Genomic DNA, 12,716 nt, shown 5'->3' with positions numbered 1-12,716 from the left:
GAGAGAAGTTTTAACCATCCCCTCTCACCCTCGTTGTTTGAGATCTATATAATTTTGGATGCAGTTGACATACGTAAGAGAATAAGCTGTCTTTGGTTCTTCGTTATTATGATATTTATTTCTGAAAGCAGGCCATTTCAGAAATGGCAGGATGTGTTGTGTGGTGATAATTGATTACACAGCTAGTGAGGGCCTGAGAATATATTTCACTTTATGGCACTTTTTTTAGGGATAGTTGCATAATATTTGAAGGGTCAGCGCATATCTGATGCATAGTGAAGGTGCATACTTTAAGAGGCTGCTTGTCACAATGAGCCAGAGTGTAGAATTTACTTTTACAGGTGGAGCACGGTTAACAATTCTGCCCAGCGAGAGTAAGGTTGTGCTCACTTTCTCTGGTTTTGTTCGTTCTGCCAACAGAAGGAGCACAGAGAAGTATAAATATGCTTCAAAAGTCTGCAGATTGAATTTGGTATTTATGAGGTCCAGTTTGGACATGTGAACTCATCTTGAGCCATGCTTCTCTAGGCAAGTGGTCCCATAGGCTAGGGACAAACATTACACATAAACTGGTTTAAGTGATCAGAAACTGGTTTAAACCTGTAACAGAACAGATGTTCAGTACACATAAACCAGTTTGAGAGTGGTTGAAACCGGTTTGAGATAAACCTGGTTGAATGTAGTACCAGGCTTAACTGATTTGGCTCAGACCAGTTTATGCAATGTCTGCCCCAGACCCCTTGCTGGTTTAATTTCAGTCAGAGTCCCCCAGCATCCTAACATGCTCTCTGGCTGGGCGGGGCTCTCTGCTCCACAGCAGAGCTGGCTCCTCCCCTCTGCTCCCTGGCTGGAGCTCGGTACAGACTTGCAGGCACCAGCAGAGTCTGCTGGCTACCCCATGCCCCCCTCTCCTCCCCCTGTCACCACTCACTGCTTAAGCAGAGATCCCTTCCTCCTCTCTGCCACAGCATGGACCCCATAGCCAGCATGTGGTATGCTAGTTAATACCAAGAGATGTCTGTGAGTGTCTCTCTCTCTCTCTCTCTCTCTCCAATATCACTGGGAGAGGCAGACAGAACAGTGACCACTTAAGGCTTTTGGATAGGTCAATAGGTCAGCTGGTAAGCTGTTTAAGAAGTTTGAAGTACTGTGGAGAGAGGCTATTTGTTTTTAAGCTGTTTAAGAAGTTTGAAGTAATGTGGAGAGAGGCTATTTGTTTTGGTAATTGGGTGATAAAGACCATTATCAGCCCCCCCCCCCCCCCCCGGCTGGCTTGCTTGTCTTTCAGTTTGCTTCAGACAGTATGATGAAGCAGGGAGAGAGATTGAAAAGCTCTGTATCATCAACAGATGCATACACTACACATCCCCCATTGCCTCAGAGTGCTAGCTCAGGGCTGGGGGCTGGCAACAACCCTGCCCCTTGAGCAGCCAGCGGGGAAAAGCCTGGGACTGTGCAGACAGACCTCCCTACTGAGAGAGTCCTGCTGGGGCCTGGCTGCGCTCCCTTCAGCCTAGCTCCCTACAGAAGGGGGAAGGGAGGGCTGGTGTAGTGACCCCTGACTTCTAGCCTGAGACACTGCAGGCATGTGCCTGATTTTTCTCAGTCCTGAGAGAATGTCCAGTTTCACTCCAGTTCAGCCTAGTCAGGTTAGACTAACCTGCAAAGGTTGAAACAATTCAGGCTCAGGCTTTTTGAATGTCTGTCCCTAGCCATTGTAATTAATGGAGACCACTTTAGAAGTGGTAAGACTCTGTCAGTAAGGGTATCAGAATCTGGCCCTCAAACTTTTATACTAAGTAATAATGATGTACTGTTGTTACAAAACTACTTTTCAGTGTAGTGATTTTTTTTTTTTCCCCCAGTGGTAGCTAGGGTTGATTTATTTAATAGACTTTGTACTCAAAACCACTTAACTGATCAATGTTGCTTTTCTTCAATTCTATTCTTTATGTATGTACTGTAGGAACAGAACATGCCAGGAACTTAAAAAAAAAAAGAGTAGGTATATTCCTACCTTAATTACTAGGAATGGCTATGTCTTGGAAGCATTAGAGCATTTTTACAGTTTCCGAGTACTTGCAGTTGAGATGCAGAAGTAACTTTCTTTTTTTCCCCCTTTTTTCTTTTGAATGCAGAATTATGGTTTGGAAACAGAAAATCTAAAAACTCTTTCTCACAAGCTAAATGCATCTGCCAAGAATCTGCAAAACTTCATAACTGGAAGGAGGAGGAGTGGTCACTATGATGGCAGAAGCAGTAGAAAATTACCAAATGATTTCCTGACATCGGTGGTGGATCTGATAGGAGCGGCTAAAAGTCTGCTGGCTTGGCTGGACAGGTAAAATCTCCCAAATGTTTCACAGGTAACCAGTTCACGCATGCACACAAACAAGCCTTTTTGATGTAAATTTATATGAACATTAGAGTGCAAGTGAAAACAGTCTATTTATTTTAAAGAATGGACATCTTCAATTGATTTTTAAAAATTAGAGCCTCAGCATGTGATTTGGATTGTACTCAAGGTAGTATCTGTAAATGTATAACATCAGTAGGCATTTCTGGAAAAATATTAGAGGAGAAAAGAAATATTAGGCAAGGTGTTTATTTTTTTTGGATATTAATATAAGATTAACACTCAAACTAATTCCTTTGAATTACTGATTGGCAAAAATTGTGAATATACTTTCATTGTACCCATGCTACTATTTAGTTCTACAGTTCTTCTATTGCAGCTCAATATTTAAATAAAATTATAGAATACTTTGAAGACCTATACACAACTGGAACTTTTTTGGTCTGTTGTTTTTTATTGCATGCTCCTAGGTCCAGATCCAATTCATATTAACATCAGAGATAAGACTTGTATTGAAATAAATAGATACAGGATTAGGTTTTACTGCTAATAACTTCTTAGAACCAGGGTTGACTGCTCTCTTTACTATTTACCTGTGTCCATACTTTGTTTGTCATGGTGCCAAGATTCTCTAGGTAGTAAATTTGAAGGCGATTATTGTGATTTCTTAGCTCATTATTCTGCCTTTAATTATATGCTTTTATAAAATACTTCACGAGTCATTTTATAATGAGCAGAAATACATGGCTTGTTTTGTTTTGATTAGAAGGTGGTGTTGGTACAAGGTAGACTGTCCCCCTCAGCTGAAGCTGTGATTAAATAAAATGGGGTGCATCTGTGTGCCTGTGCTTCTGAGATCCCAAGCATATTTTTCAGTTGGGAAAATTACCTTTGTGCCCTAGAAAGAAATAATCTGGAAAAAAGTGATTTGTTGCAAATAAGGCATGTGCCTATCCACCTTTTTAACAAAATTTACTGTAAAGCTGTGCTTTTACCCTGTAATTGCTACTGAATCTCCCATTTTTAAATCTGAAAAGTCTGGGCTAACATTGGAAAGCAGGTGATGAAAAACACGTCTAGTAATTTAAGGAATAAGTGGTTACACTGGACATAGTTTAACATGTGTTGCTGTAAGTTTTTAAAAGCAGTACAATCATTTTCTTTTAAAATGAGCACCCAAACTTGATCTCTCTTGAATCTATTTTAGTCACCTAAATATATGCTTAGGGGCTGCGTTCAGAAATGTAGAGGCGTACACTTGCAGCGGCACAAATTGTCACAAAGCGCCTCTGCATGTGCACTTCATTGCAGGACAGATTATCTTGCAGCCAGCAAACTGCCATTGCCCAGCTCCTCCTGGCTCTTCAGGAAAGGCTGCTCTCCTTTGTTTTAGATATAAAGCCAAAGGTCACAGCTAGTGAATTGGTTTGGGCTCAGCAATTCCTTTCATCTTACCCGTTGTTTCTAAAGGAATTTATTTCAGTCGTGTAATACAGTAGACCCACGGGATCCTAAACTTTCTGGACTAGTGGGTCACTGTGAACCTTTAATACTTCTGGACGCATTCATATTTAGTTCATCAAACTTTTAAAGTGCTAGGGCCCTGGTGCTGTATGGTGACCACTTAACCATGGCATTAAAGACCACAATTTCACAACCACTGCAGACAGAACAGAAAAATTAGGAGACAATCACTAAAGTAATTTTAAGCATAGATCCCACTCTATGTTACTCTTGTGTTCTGCATTCATCTGAAGTTATGGTTGCTTATCTTTTCTGAAAACAAAGTCCCCATCCACAAAAGGCACTGAAAATGAGAGGCTGATTTTGAAAATGTTATTTGTAGTGTTTGAAAGAAGCTTCCTCTTTAAGCAATATTTTAATTTCAATCAGATATCCAGCAAACAGTTATTTTGAGGATGTACGTGACTTAGGCACATTCTTGTGGTGTGTATTTTGGAATATTCTAAGAGGGGCAAGGATTTTCTGTTGGATCACCTGCATGTTTGGGATAAAGTAAGCTTTTGAATGCAAGGTATTCTTTGAATGCATAGTAGTTTTTCAGTCAGTAGGTCCATTTGTTCTTCTCTGGAAGGTCATAAAGACAGGGATGGGGGCAGGTAATGATTATATATTCTTCTCCTCTAAGAGAATGAACATTTAAAAATCCACAAGGGTGTTCTGCCTATTATGTTCCTTTTAAATAAATGGGTTTTTTGTGGGGGGGTTTAACAGAGACTTGGTTTTGTTTCATTCAGTCTGACTAATAGTTTGGCTATGAGTACCTTTATACATAAATATTTTTTGCTAAAACACAAAACAACATAAAATGGGTTGAATTGATTTTAAATAGATCCAACGTTTTGATGATAGGTTCTCTTAGTAGATAGATCTATTTTGTGTTTTCTTCATCATCTAGATGATCTGAAGATACTTTATTTATATGGTTTTTATATTCTGAGTAGCTAAAGCTTATGAGTGCTTTTCAATGGAAATTTCAAGGATATCTGCATTTTATATCTTAGTGTATTTTTTTCTATTCAGCTTTATTACTGTATAGGGGTGAGTGTGCAATGAAACTCAATTGAGCTTTCACCCTGTAAGGGGAAAATGAAGGCAGCATCTGTGTGAATGAGTGAGGGTTGTAAGTGTGTCTGCATACTGACAATAGTTTGCAGCCCTTGGGTCACTTGATGTATTTCTGCCCCAGTGCATAACAGTGCTGTAATCCACTCCACTGTGACACCCAGGCTTGGTTACTACTGTACATATCTGTTCAGCCACCCTAGAAAAATTGCCTAGTGGCTCCAGCTGGTACTGAATGCAGTTTTTTGCTGCTTGGATGAAGTGGACCTCTATGCTAACAATCTCTTACTATACAAATGCACTTTTAAAGTGCTGGTTGCTTAAGGCTAGTGTCCTGCTTCCCTTCAGGGGCCTCTCGGAACTGTAGGCTGCCTATACAGGTGCTTGGAGGTGGTGGTGGTGGGGCAGTTTAATTAGACCAGTTCCCAGAGAGCTGCTTTAATTAAAACAGCTCACCATCACATGTATTGAGCTCCTTCCCCTCCCTCGAGTTTCAAAATGGCCATGGGGGCTTTTTAACTGACGATGAAGCAACTCAGTTAATCGAGTCTGCTCTGACACGTTCTAATTAGAACATGAACGAACATGTCTATAGGCAGCGTTAAATTAATGAGCATCTGGCACTGGTTAGGACTCGTCCCTTTTTAAACCACACTTAAGCTACATTTAAAAATATTTTTATTTAATTTAACAGTAGGAATTGGGGATATATTTTTTTCAGAACACTGCCAAACCTCGATTTTGAGATGATCAAAGTACTGGTACTTTTTTAGGACATCTGGGGTGCCTATACATGAGCAGTGAGGCAGCCAACACCTTACACTTGCATTGGTATACTAAAAGACAAGCTTTAGTTAAAGCACCCCACCACCATTTTTCAGTGTGGGGATGCTGATGCACGAGATGCTCCGGGTGCTTTAATTAGAGTGGATCTTGGAGCCACTCTAATTAAAGCACCCCTCCGCCCCCAACTCCTGGAGCACATCTATAAACGCCCCTGGATTCTGGAATTTGCTTTCAGAAAAACTCCGCTGTGCACAGAGTTCTTAACCCAAACTTGTTAATGTTCTATGACCTCAAATCCCCTTGAATAATTTTGCCTTTTAAATCTTTTTTGGTGAGAGAAATTTTGGGGACCTTGGGTGTGCTAACAGTTTTGGCCTATGGGCCTCTACAACTTCAGCATCCATAAGAAGCTACTTTGCATTAGTTTATCAGGAAATTCTTGGGTCAGTCAGAACTGTGCCATATTTGTGAATATATTTTTGTGAAGGAAAATTATTTAAATTATTATGTGCTCATACAATTGCCTTATACTGTTACTGCTTTAAACCTATCCCACAGTGAGTAGCAGCCGTTATTTATACAGTAACAGGAATCTATTTTTCTTTCTTATTAATATATGACATCATTCTGAGTTCTTCTATTCTAACACCTTAGCACACTCTGCTTTTCCTGTTCTATAAAAGTGAGGTATTCCATTCTTCAGAGTGAACTCTTCAATGCTGCATTTGTCAGTACTGATCTGTTTAATTACTAAGATCACCTGTAACATTCTGGTGGAATGTGTTTCTCTGCATCTCTTTTCAATTGATATTTGCTATATCATATGTGGCCATCAAATATGGAGACACCTCATTTTCTACTTAAATGATCGTTCTGATCAAACTGTCAAAGCACTGCTTTGTGCTTCTGGCCACAAGGCAGCGAAATTATACACGACAGCTCTACAGCAGCAACTGTAATGAGTACAGAGTGCTTTTTCACACTTTTTCATTCAAATGTTCAGAAGCGAAATAGGTGGATAAGGGTCTAGGAAAATTTGAACATTCACAATCAAGAACTCTGTTGAAAGGAAAATTAACTGAACTAACTGTTAATGAAAACCATTAAAAGGAATGAAAAGCGGCACATAATGAACTTCCACCTTTCTAAAATGAAGTGGGGATTAAATCAAATTGAACTGAAAATGTGTGCGTCTGCTGGAGATGTATTAATTTAAGGCAAACTAGAATGGTAATTTATTACAAAAAGGTAAAACTAGAAAGTAATACCTCCATGGTAGTATACTTGCAGTTGCATAATACATTGAAATTCTTTGATGTAAAACAACTTTGTGAAAATTATCTTCTTACTGAGTAGATTACTATATCAGGTCACTTAACTGAGAATACTGCCTTGTTATTCTTGTTAGCATTGAAAAGCCATCTCAAGCAAGTTAGTTCCATCTTGCTGTATGCTCAGGACTATTGTTTCCTAAATTCCAAGTAGTGCCATAGATCTAGATCTAAATATCTAGATATATAGACATTGATCTTCATTGAAAGCATTTTGTATAAATGTAATGTTGGAGGTTCCATTTTCACTGTTTTGATCATTTTTATATCAGATATTACTTTTTTCTACATGAGAATACCAGATCTCCAGCAGCTTTATTTATGGTTCAATTAGCCAGATTGTCCTTTTAGTTCAGAAATTCTCAACCTTTATGGACTCAAGACAGCCTCTTGGTAGTTTCAGGATACCCCTGGGAAAAATTAGTTCTTCGTTCTCACTCATTTTTTTGACTACAGAAAAACAATAGAACAATTCTTCTTTTTGAAAGACCATCAAGCTCTCCAGGGTACCGTGGCACCTAGCTGAGAATCACTGCTTTAGTGTGATACCTGAGCAGTTGCAACACTGGGGGACTCTGACATCATCAAAGTGTCATCTGAGAGAGCGCTGCTGAGAGAGCATTTACTTTGTAAAGTGGTGCACCAGCGTTTTCACCTAATACTTTATTTGCAACATGGCTAATTGCATTTTCTTGTATTTTGCGCCCATTCACATTTTCTTTTCCCTGCTTCTGAATGTTTCCCACTCATTTTTATGGCCTGTACTTATGCAGTTCCATCTGAAGTTCTGAAATGAGACCTCTGATATATGAACTCAAATACTTCTCAGCCAAACAGTGTATTCATTGTCCCAGTACCTGTGAGATGTAAAGACATAGTTATCCTTTGTTTATAAATGGGGAACTGACACTTAAGTGATTTGACCCATGACAGGCAGGAAATGTGCAACAGAACCAAGAAATTAACACAGAATTCCTATGCCCTAGTTGAGTCTGTTTGTGTTCTAACCCTAACACCATTCTTTGTGTCATACAGTTCAGCCATCTACTGAACTGACAGATGGAAAAAAATGTATTTATTTCATCCAGAGAGTTGGTCAGAGTCTCAGGGACCCTATTCCCTGAACAGCACCCCTCCTTCCCCCCAGTGCTGCAAAATCAAGACACAAAAGGGTCTTTTAAATTTCCATTAGGGAAAGACCTGTTTCTTGAAGTGATTTTCTAAATCACAATTCAGACTTCCAGTCTTGGCCTGAAAGGTTTTTCATGAGAGAGCTTGATAAAAGAGCAGCATTCATCACTTGAGATTAAGCCACAAGTAAGTTAAGAATTCCAATACTTCTGTCGATCATGAACCATCCTGGTGTGGAGTAGCTTTTCAATGACTTGCAGTAAGTTTAAAATGATAGTTTGTGCCTTACCCTGCACCTCTTAGTTCTTGGATCTACCAGTTAGATTGATTTCTGATGCCCTATATATCTTCTTTTCCCTGGGTAAGAGAGTCATTTGAGGCCCCTTAGAGGCTTAATTTTGATAACTTATAAGCAAGCCAGACATTTTTTTATTTCAATTTCACTTTGCCCTATCCATGAAATTGCAATGAAAGTATCTTAATCCAATATTGATAATACAAAGAAAAAGTTTTTTAACATTGAGCTATATTCTAGGTTCATTCTAGTTTCAAAATTTTGGGGCCCCCTAAAGTGTGTGGCCCCAGGTGGTCACCTGGTTTGCTCTCCCCTGAGGCTGCTACTGCACTTACTCTTTTCTTTATATATATTTGAGTATATTTGAGTATTCTATTAAAGTGGTATATCCTTTGAGTGAAGAACTGTTTTTGATGAATGCCTTGTGCAGTACTGAGAACAACATTTTTGGTTTTTAATAAATAGTAGTAATATCGATGTAATCTGGAAATGTGTGTTTGGAGAATTGGTTTGGGAAAGGGATGGTTGTTAAAAAGCTTTATTGGATTCTTCTTTGAGAGTACATTAGTGAGAGAAACTGATTACATTAAGAATTTCAGATAATTTAATTGATATTTCATGGTATAACTACCACATTAAAGGTTTTGTGTTGATGTTGTTAATTGGCATTAGATTTTGCTGTAAGGGAATACTGTGTATTTCAGCATGCTGCTTGTCAGCCATATGGCCACAGGTTACTTAATACACTGTTCGCAGCTACTCTCCCATCATATGAGCCTTATTCTCAGCCCAGGACAATTCACATTCTGCAAATCAAAAACCTGAATCAGTGCTACATGTTACATTGAACAGTAGGTAATGGGATTAGCAGGCTCACAAATGGACCTGTTTGATTAAGGTGTCGATCCTTACTGGAGTCTGATATGTGAATGAAGAAAAACAATTGAATTGAAAGTCCTACTTTCTATAAAGAAGAAAGGAGGTAACCTAAAGTAGATGTCTTATAAATGCTGTCTTTCCTGAGGAGAAGATATAAAACATGTACTTGCCAAAAGACATCGTAAACCATAGCCATTGACTATCCTTTCTGAGAACTCATGGAGTTCAGGTGAGGATTAATGAAAAAGGGCAAAAATAAGTGCCCGATTTTAAGAAAGGAAAGGAGGAGGATACAGGGAATTGCAGGCCAGTTAGCCTGACTTCAGTAGCTAGAAAGATCACGGAACAGGTCCTCAAGGAATCTATAGCGAATCACCTAGAAAAGAACATGGTGATCAGTAACACTCAGCATGGATTCACCCACAGCAAGTCATGCCAGACCAACCTGATTTCCTCCTATGATAAGGTGACAGGCAGAGCCAAACGTAGGGGGTGTGGGGCCCAGGGCAAATCAGCCTACGCAGGGCCCTGTTAACACTGTGCGGAGCTGTGCTATCCCTGCAAAGGATGGGGGAGTCTCTGTGCTTCTGTGGCATGGGGCTGAGCTGCCAGCTCCAGGTGGGCCCCGTGGCAGGGGCCATGGCTGCTTCACCTGGCTCTGCAGGACCCCCCCCCCCCCCCCCCAAAGCATGGGGCCTGGGGCAGTCACCCCAGTTCGTTGTACCCTAGGGACAGCTTTGGTGACAGGCTTTGCAAATGGAGGAGAGAAGTAGATGTGATATACTTTGGCTTTAGCTAGGCTTTTGACACTGTCTCCTATGATAGTCTCATTAACAAGATAAGGAAAAAAAGACTAGACAAAAGTACTGCAAGGTGGATACATAATTTGTTGGATCATTGTGCTCTAATGATGCCCAAGGGTCTGTTTTAGGTCTGGTATTGCTCAACATTTTCATTAATAATTTGGACAGTAGGATTTCAGTGCATGCTTAGCAAGTTTATGACTGAAACCAAGTTCAGTAGAATTGCAAACCGCACAAGGGTAGGACTAGGATTCAGAATGACCTGGATTGACTGAAAAATGATCTGCCCTTAACCAGTTGAACTTCAACAAAATCAAATGCAAAGTCCTCCACTTAAAATGGAAAAATTGCATGCAGAAATGCAGACTGGGGACTGACTAGCTAGGCTGCATTACTGCAGAGAAGGACTTGGGGGTTATAGTAGACTATAAACTAAATATATAACCAACAGCATACACTTGTTGCAAAGAAGGACAATAGTATAGTGGGTTGCATTAACACAAGTGTCACTTGCAAATCAAGGGAAGTGATTCTTTCACTCACTTCAGCAGTAGTGAGGCTTTACCTGGAGTACTGGGTTCAATTTTGAGCCCCACGCTTCAAGAAGGATGTACAACCTGCTTTATGAAATAGGTACGAACTGTCAAATTAGAACCATGTGCTGCTCTCGGCTTTTTATACTAGGACATCATTGAAGGTGCCAGCTCACATGCTCATGCAGCATGTACTGATTTAACCATTCCTTTGATGCTTTACATTCCGGCTTTGACATTCCTTGTCAAATGTGGAAACTTTGGTCTTCAGCTTTAGTATGCTTTACATGCTTTGGGTTGCAGCAGTTTAACTGTGAAATGCATCTTTTGCTAAGGAATTGTGATATACAGCCAGAATATATTACATATTTCCATTATTCATTCCTTTTCAATTGGTGAGTGTTGCTGCTGCATGTGGTACTGCTGATTTTTAGTTGTTGAGAAAGAGAGAGAGGGTCATGCATTGTATGGAAGCATTATGCCTCAAGTGTTCCCAAACATTTCAACAAATAAGTTGTTTTGTTTAACATGATAGGCTACAATTTGATTTCTGCAGTCTTGGTTGTTGATTGTTTTGAAACCCTAGGTTCAATTTTGCACAAAGTAAAGAAAACAATTCAGTGGCTTCTTTCATAAGTGGATGTGCATGAGCCTGTCGATACATACATCTACAGGCATATACCCACAGGCACACAAATCTACATCTCTTATATACGTTCCTTTACATTTATCCTCAGTCATTTGCCCATGAATCTTATTTCCTTTATGTGCTTTTCTCTTTGTTTAAATGGGGTGATGAACATGTCAGTAAATATTACCTAAAAATGGTATGGTCCTTAGCCTTATTAAGTACTACTGAAACAAGCTTTAAATGTTTAACATCATATTAATTGAAAAGCCTCCTTTGTTCAGAGCAAAGTTCATGATGTTTCTTTCTGACAGTTCATTAAAAGCTCCGTTAGAACAGTTGTTACATGAATTTTACATGGGGTGCTAGAAAGTCATATTTTTCATATATGTGTGTGTTATACATTTCCACTGACTTGATACTAGAGTAAAATTTAGGTTGGTTTTTGACCTCTCACCATTTCTTTTGTGTAAGAGTTTGTTTCTATTCTTAGAAATGAATATGCTCACTATTTTTGGTAGCATTTTCATTTTATAATTGCATGATCTAATAGTCTCTAAGTGATGCATTTCTATACAACTGTAATCGATACCTTAATCAACTGTTTTAGTTTACAAAACTATAGCTTTCTTGGGTTTACCAGCCTTGTTCCTGAACCAAATTAAATCACATAGAAGGTAGAAAACAAATGAGGATGTGGCTGATTGAGTTTCAAAGAATCAACAGTCTAGAAATACCAAATATATATACACTCATGGATGCTAATCTGACCACTTTTCTTTCCAGTGTTCTCTGTTTTGTGGCTTAATGTAATTTTGAGGGTATAATTTGTATATAGTCATTGGTTGTGGATAGAAATGAAAGTTGAACAAAATTATCCACAAGATACAGTACAGTAACATAAGAATAAAGTATTGTAAAATAAGATGCATTCTTTTAGCTGACTCTTATCCATATTCTCCGGTTTGATTTTAATAAGGAACTTAACATTTAAAGAAAATAGCTGAAAGTTTGGAATATGCATTAAAGTTAGCAGCATCACAACTAAAAAATCGTATTCCAAAAATATGTGAAGATCTAGGAAATCAGCAATATACTTATTACCGTATTTTCTTGCATATAACACCCTGGAATAAGATACACACCTTGTTTGAAAGACTGAATGAAGGAAAAAAAAATCTTTCCTTGTATTAACTGAGTAGTAGCAACTAGGGAGCTGAGACTACTCATTGTTCTGCTCCCTGTGGAACTCATGCAGACTTTGCTTTTGTTTTGTTCTTGCCCAAGCTTAAGCAGCAGAGAGTGCTGGTACCATACTTACTTAAAGTGCAATGTCATTTCCAGCAGCTAGCTTTGGGAAAAGGGGTGCTTGTTGTATGTAAGAAAAT

General features: G+C 39.0%; 1 protein-coding gene across 8 annotated transcripts in view; it reads left to right on the top strand.

The window, feature by feature from the left end:
• Positions 1–12,716, top strand: part of CNKSR2 (connector enhancer of kinase suppressor of Ras 2) — a 380,784-nt gene that overhangs the window by 82,524 nt on the left and 285,544 nt on the right. For all 8 annotated transcript variants that reach the window (XM_059720858.1, XM_059720856.1, XM_059720857.1 and 5 more), the window contains exon 3: positions 2,139–2,341. In XM_059720858.1, the coding sequence (XP_059576841.1) occupies positions 2,139–2,341 (203 nt within the window). The remainder of the gene's footprint in view (positions 1–2,138; positions 2,342–12,716) is intronic.

The sequence above is a fragment of the Alligator mississippiensis genome, chromosome 1 (genome assembly GCF_030867095.1).
Source record: "Alligator mississippiensis isolate rAllMis1 chromosome 1, rAllMis1, whole genome shotgun sequence".
In the NCBI taxonomy this organism is placed as follows: domain Eukaryota; kingdom Metazoa; phylum Chordata; order Crocodylia; family Alligatoridae; genus Alligator; species Alligator mississippiensis.
Note: the sequence above shows the minus strand (reverse complement) of the source record. Positions and strands in the feature narration are given on the sequence as shown.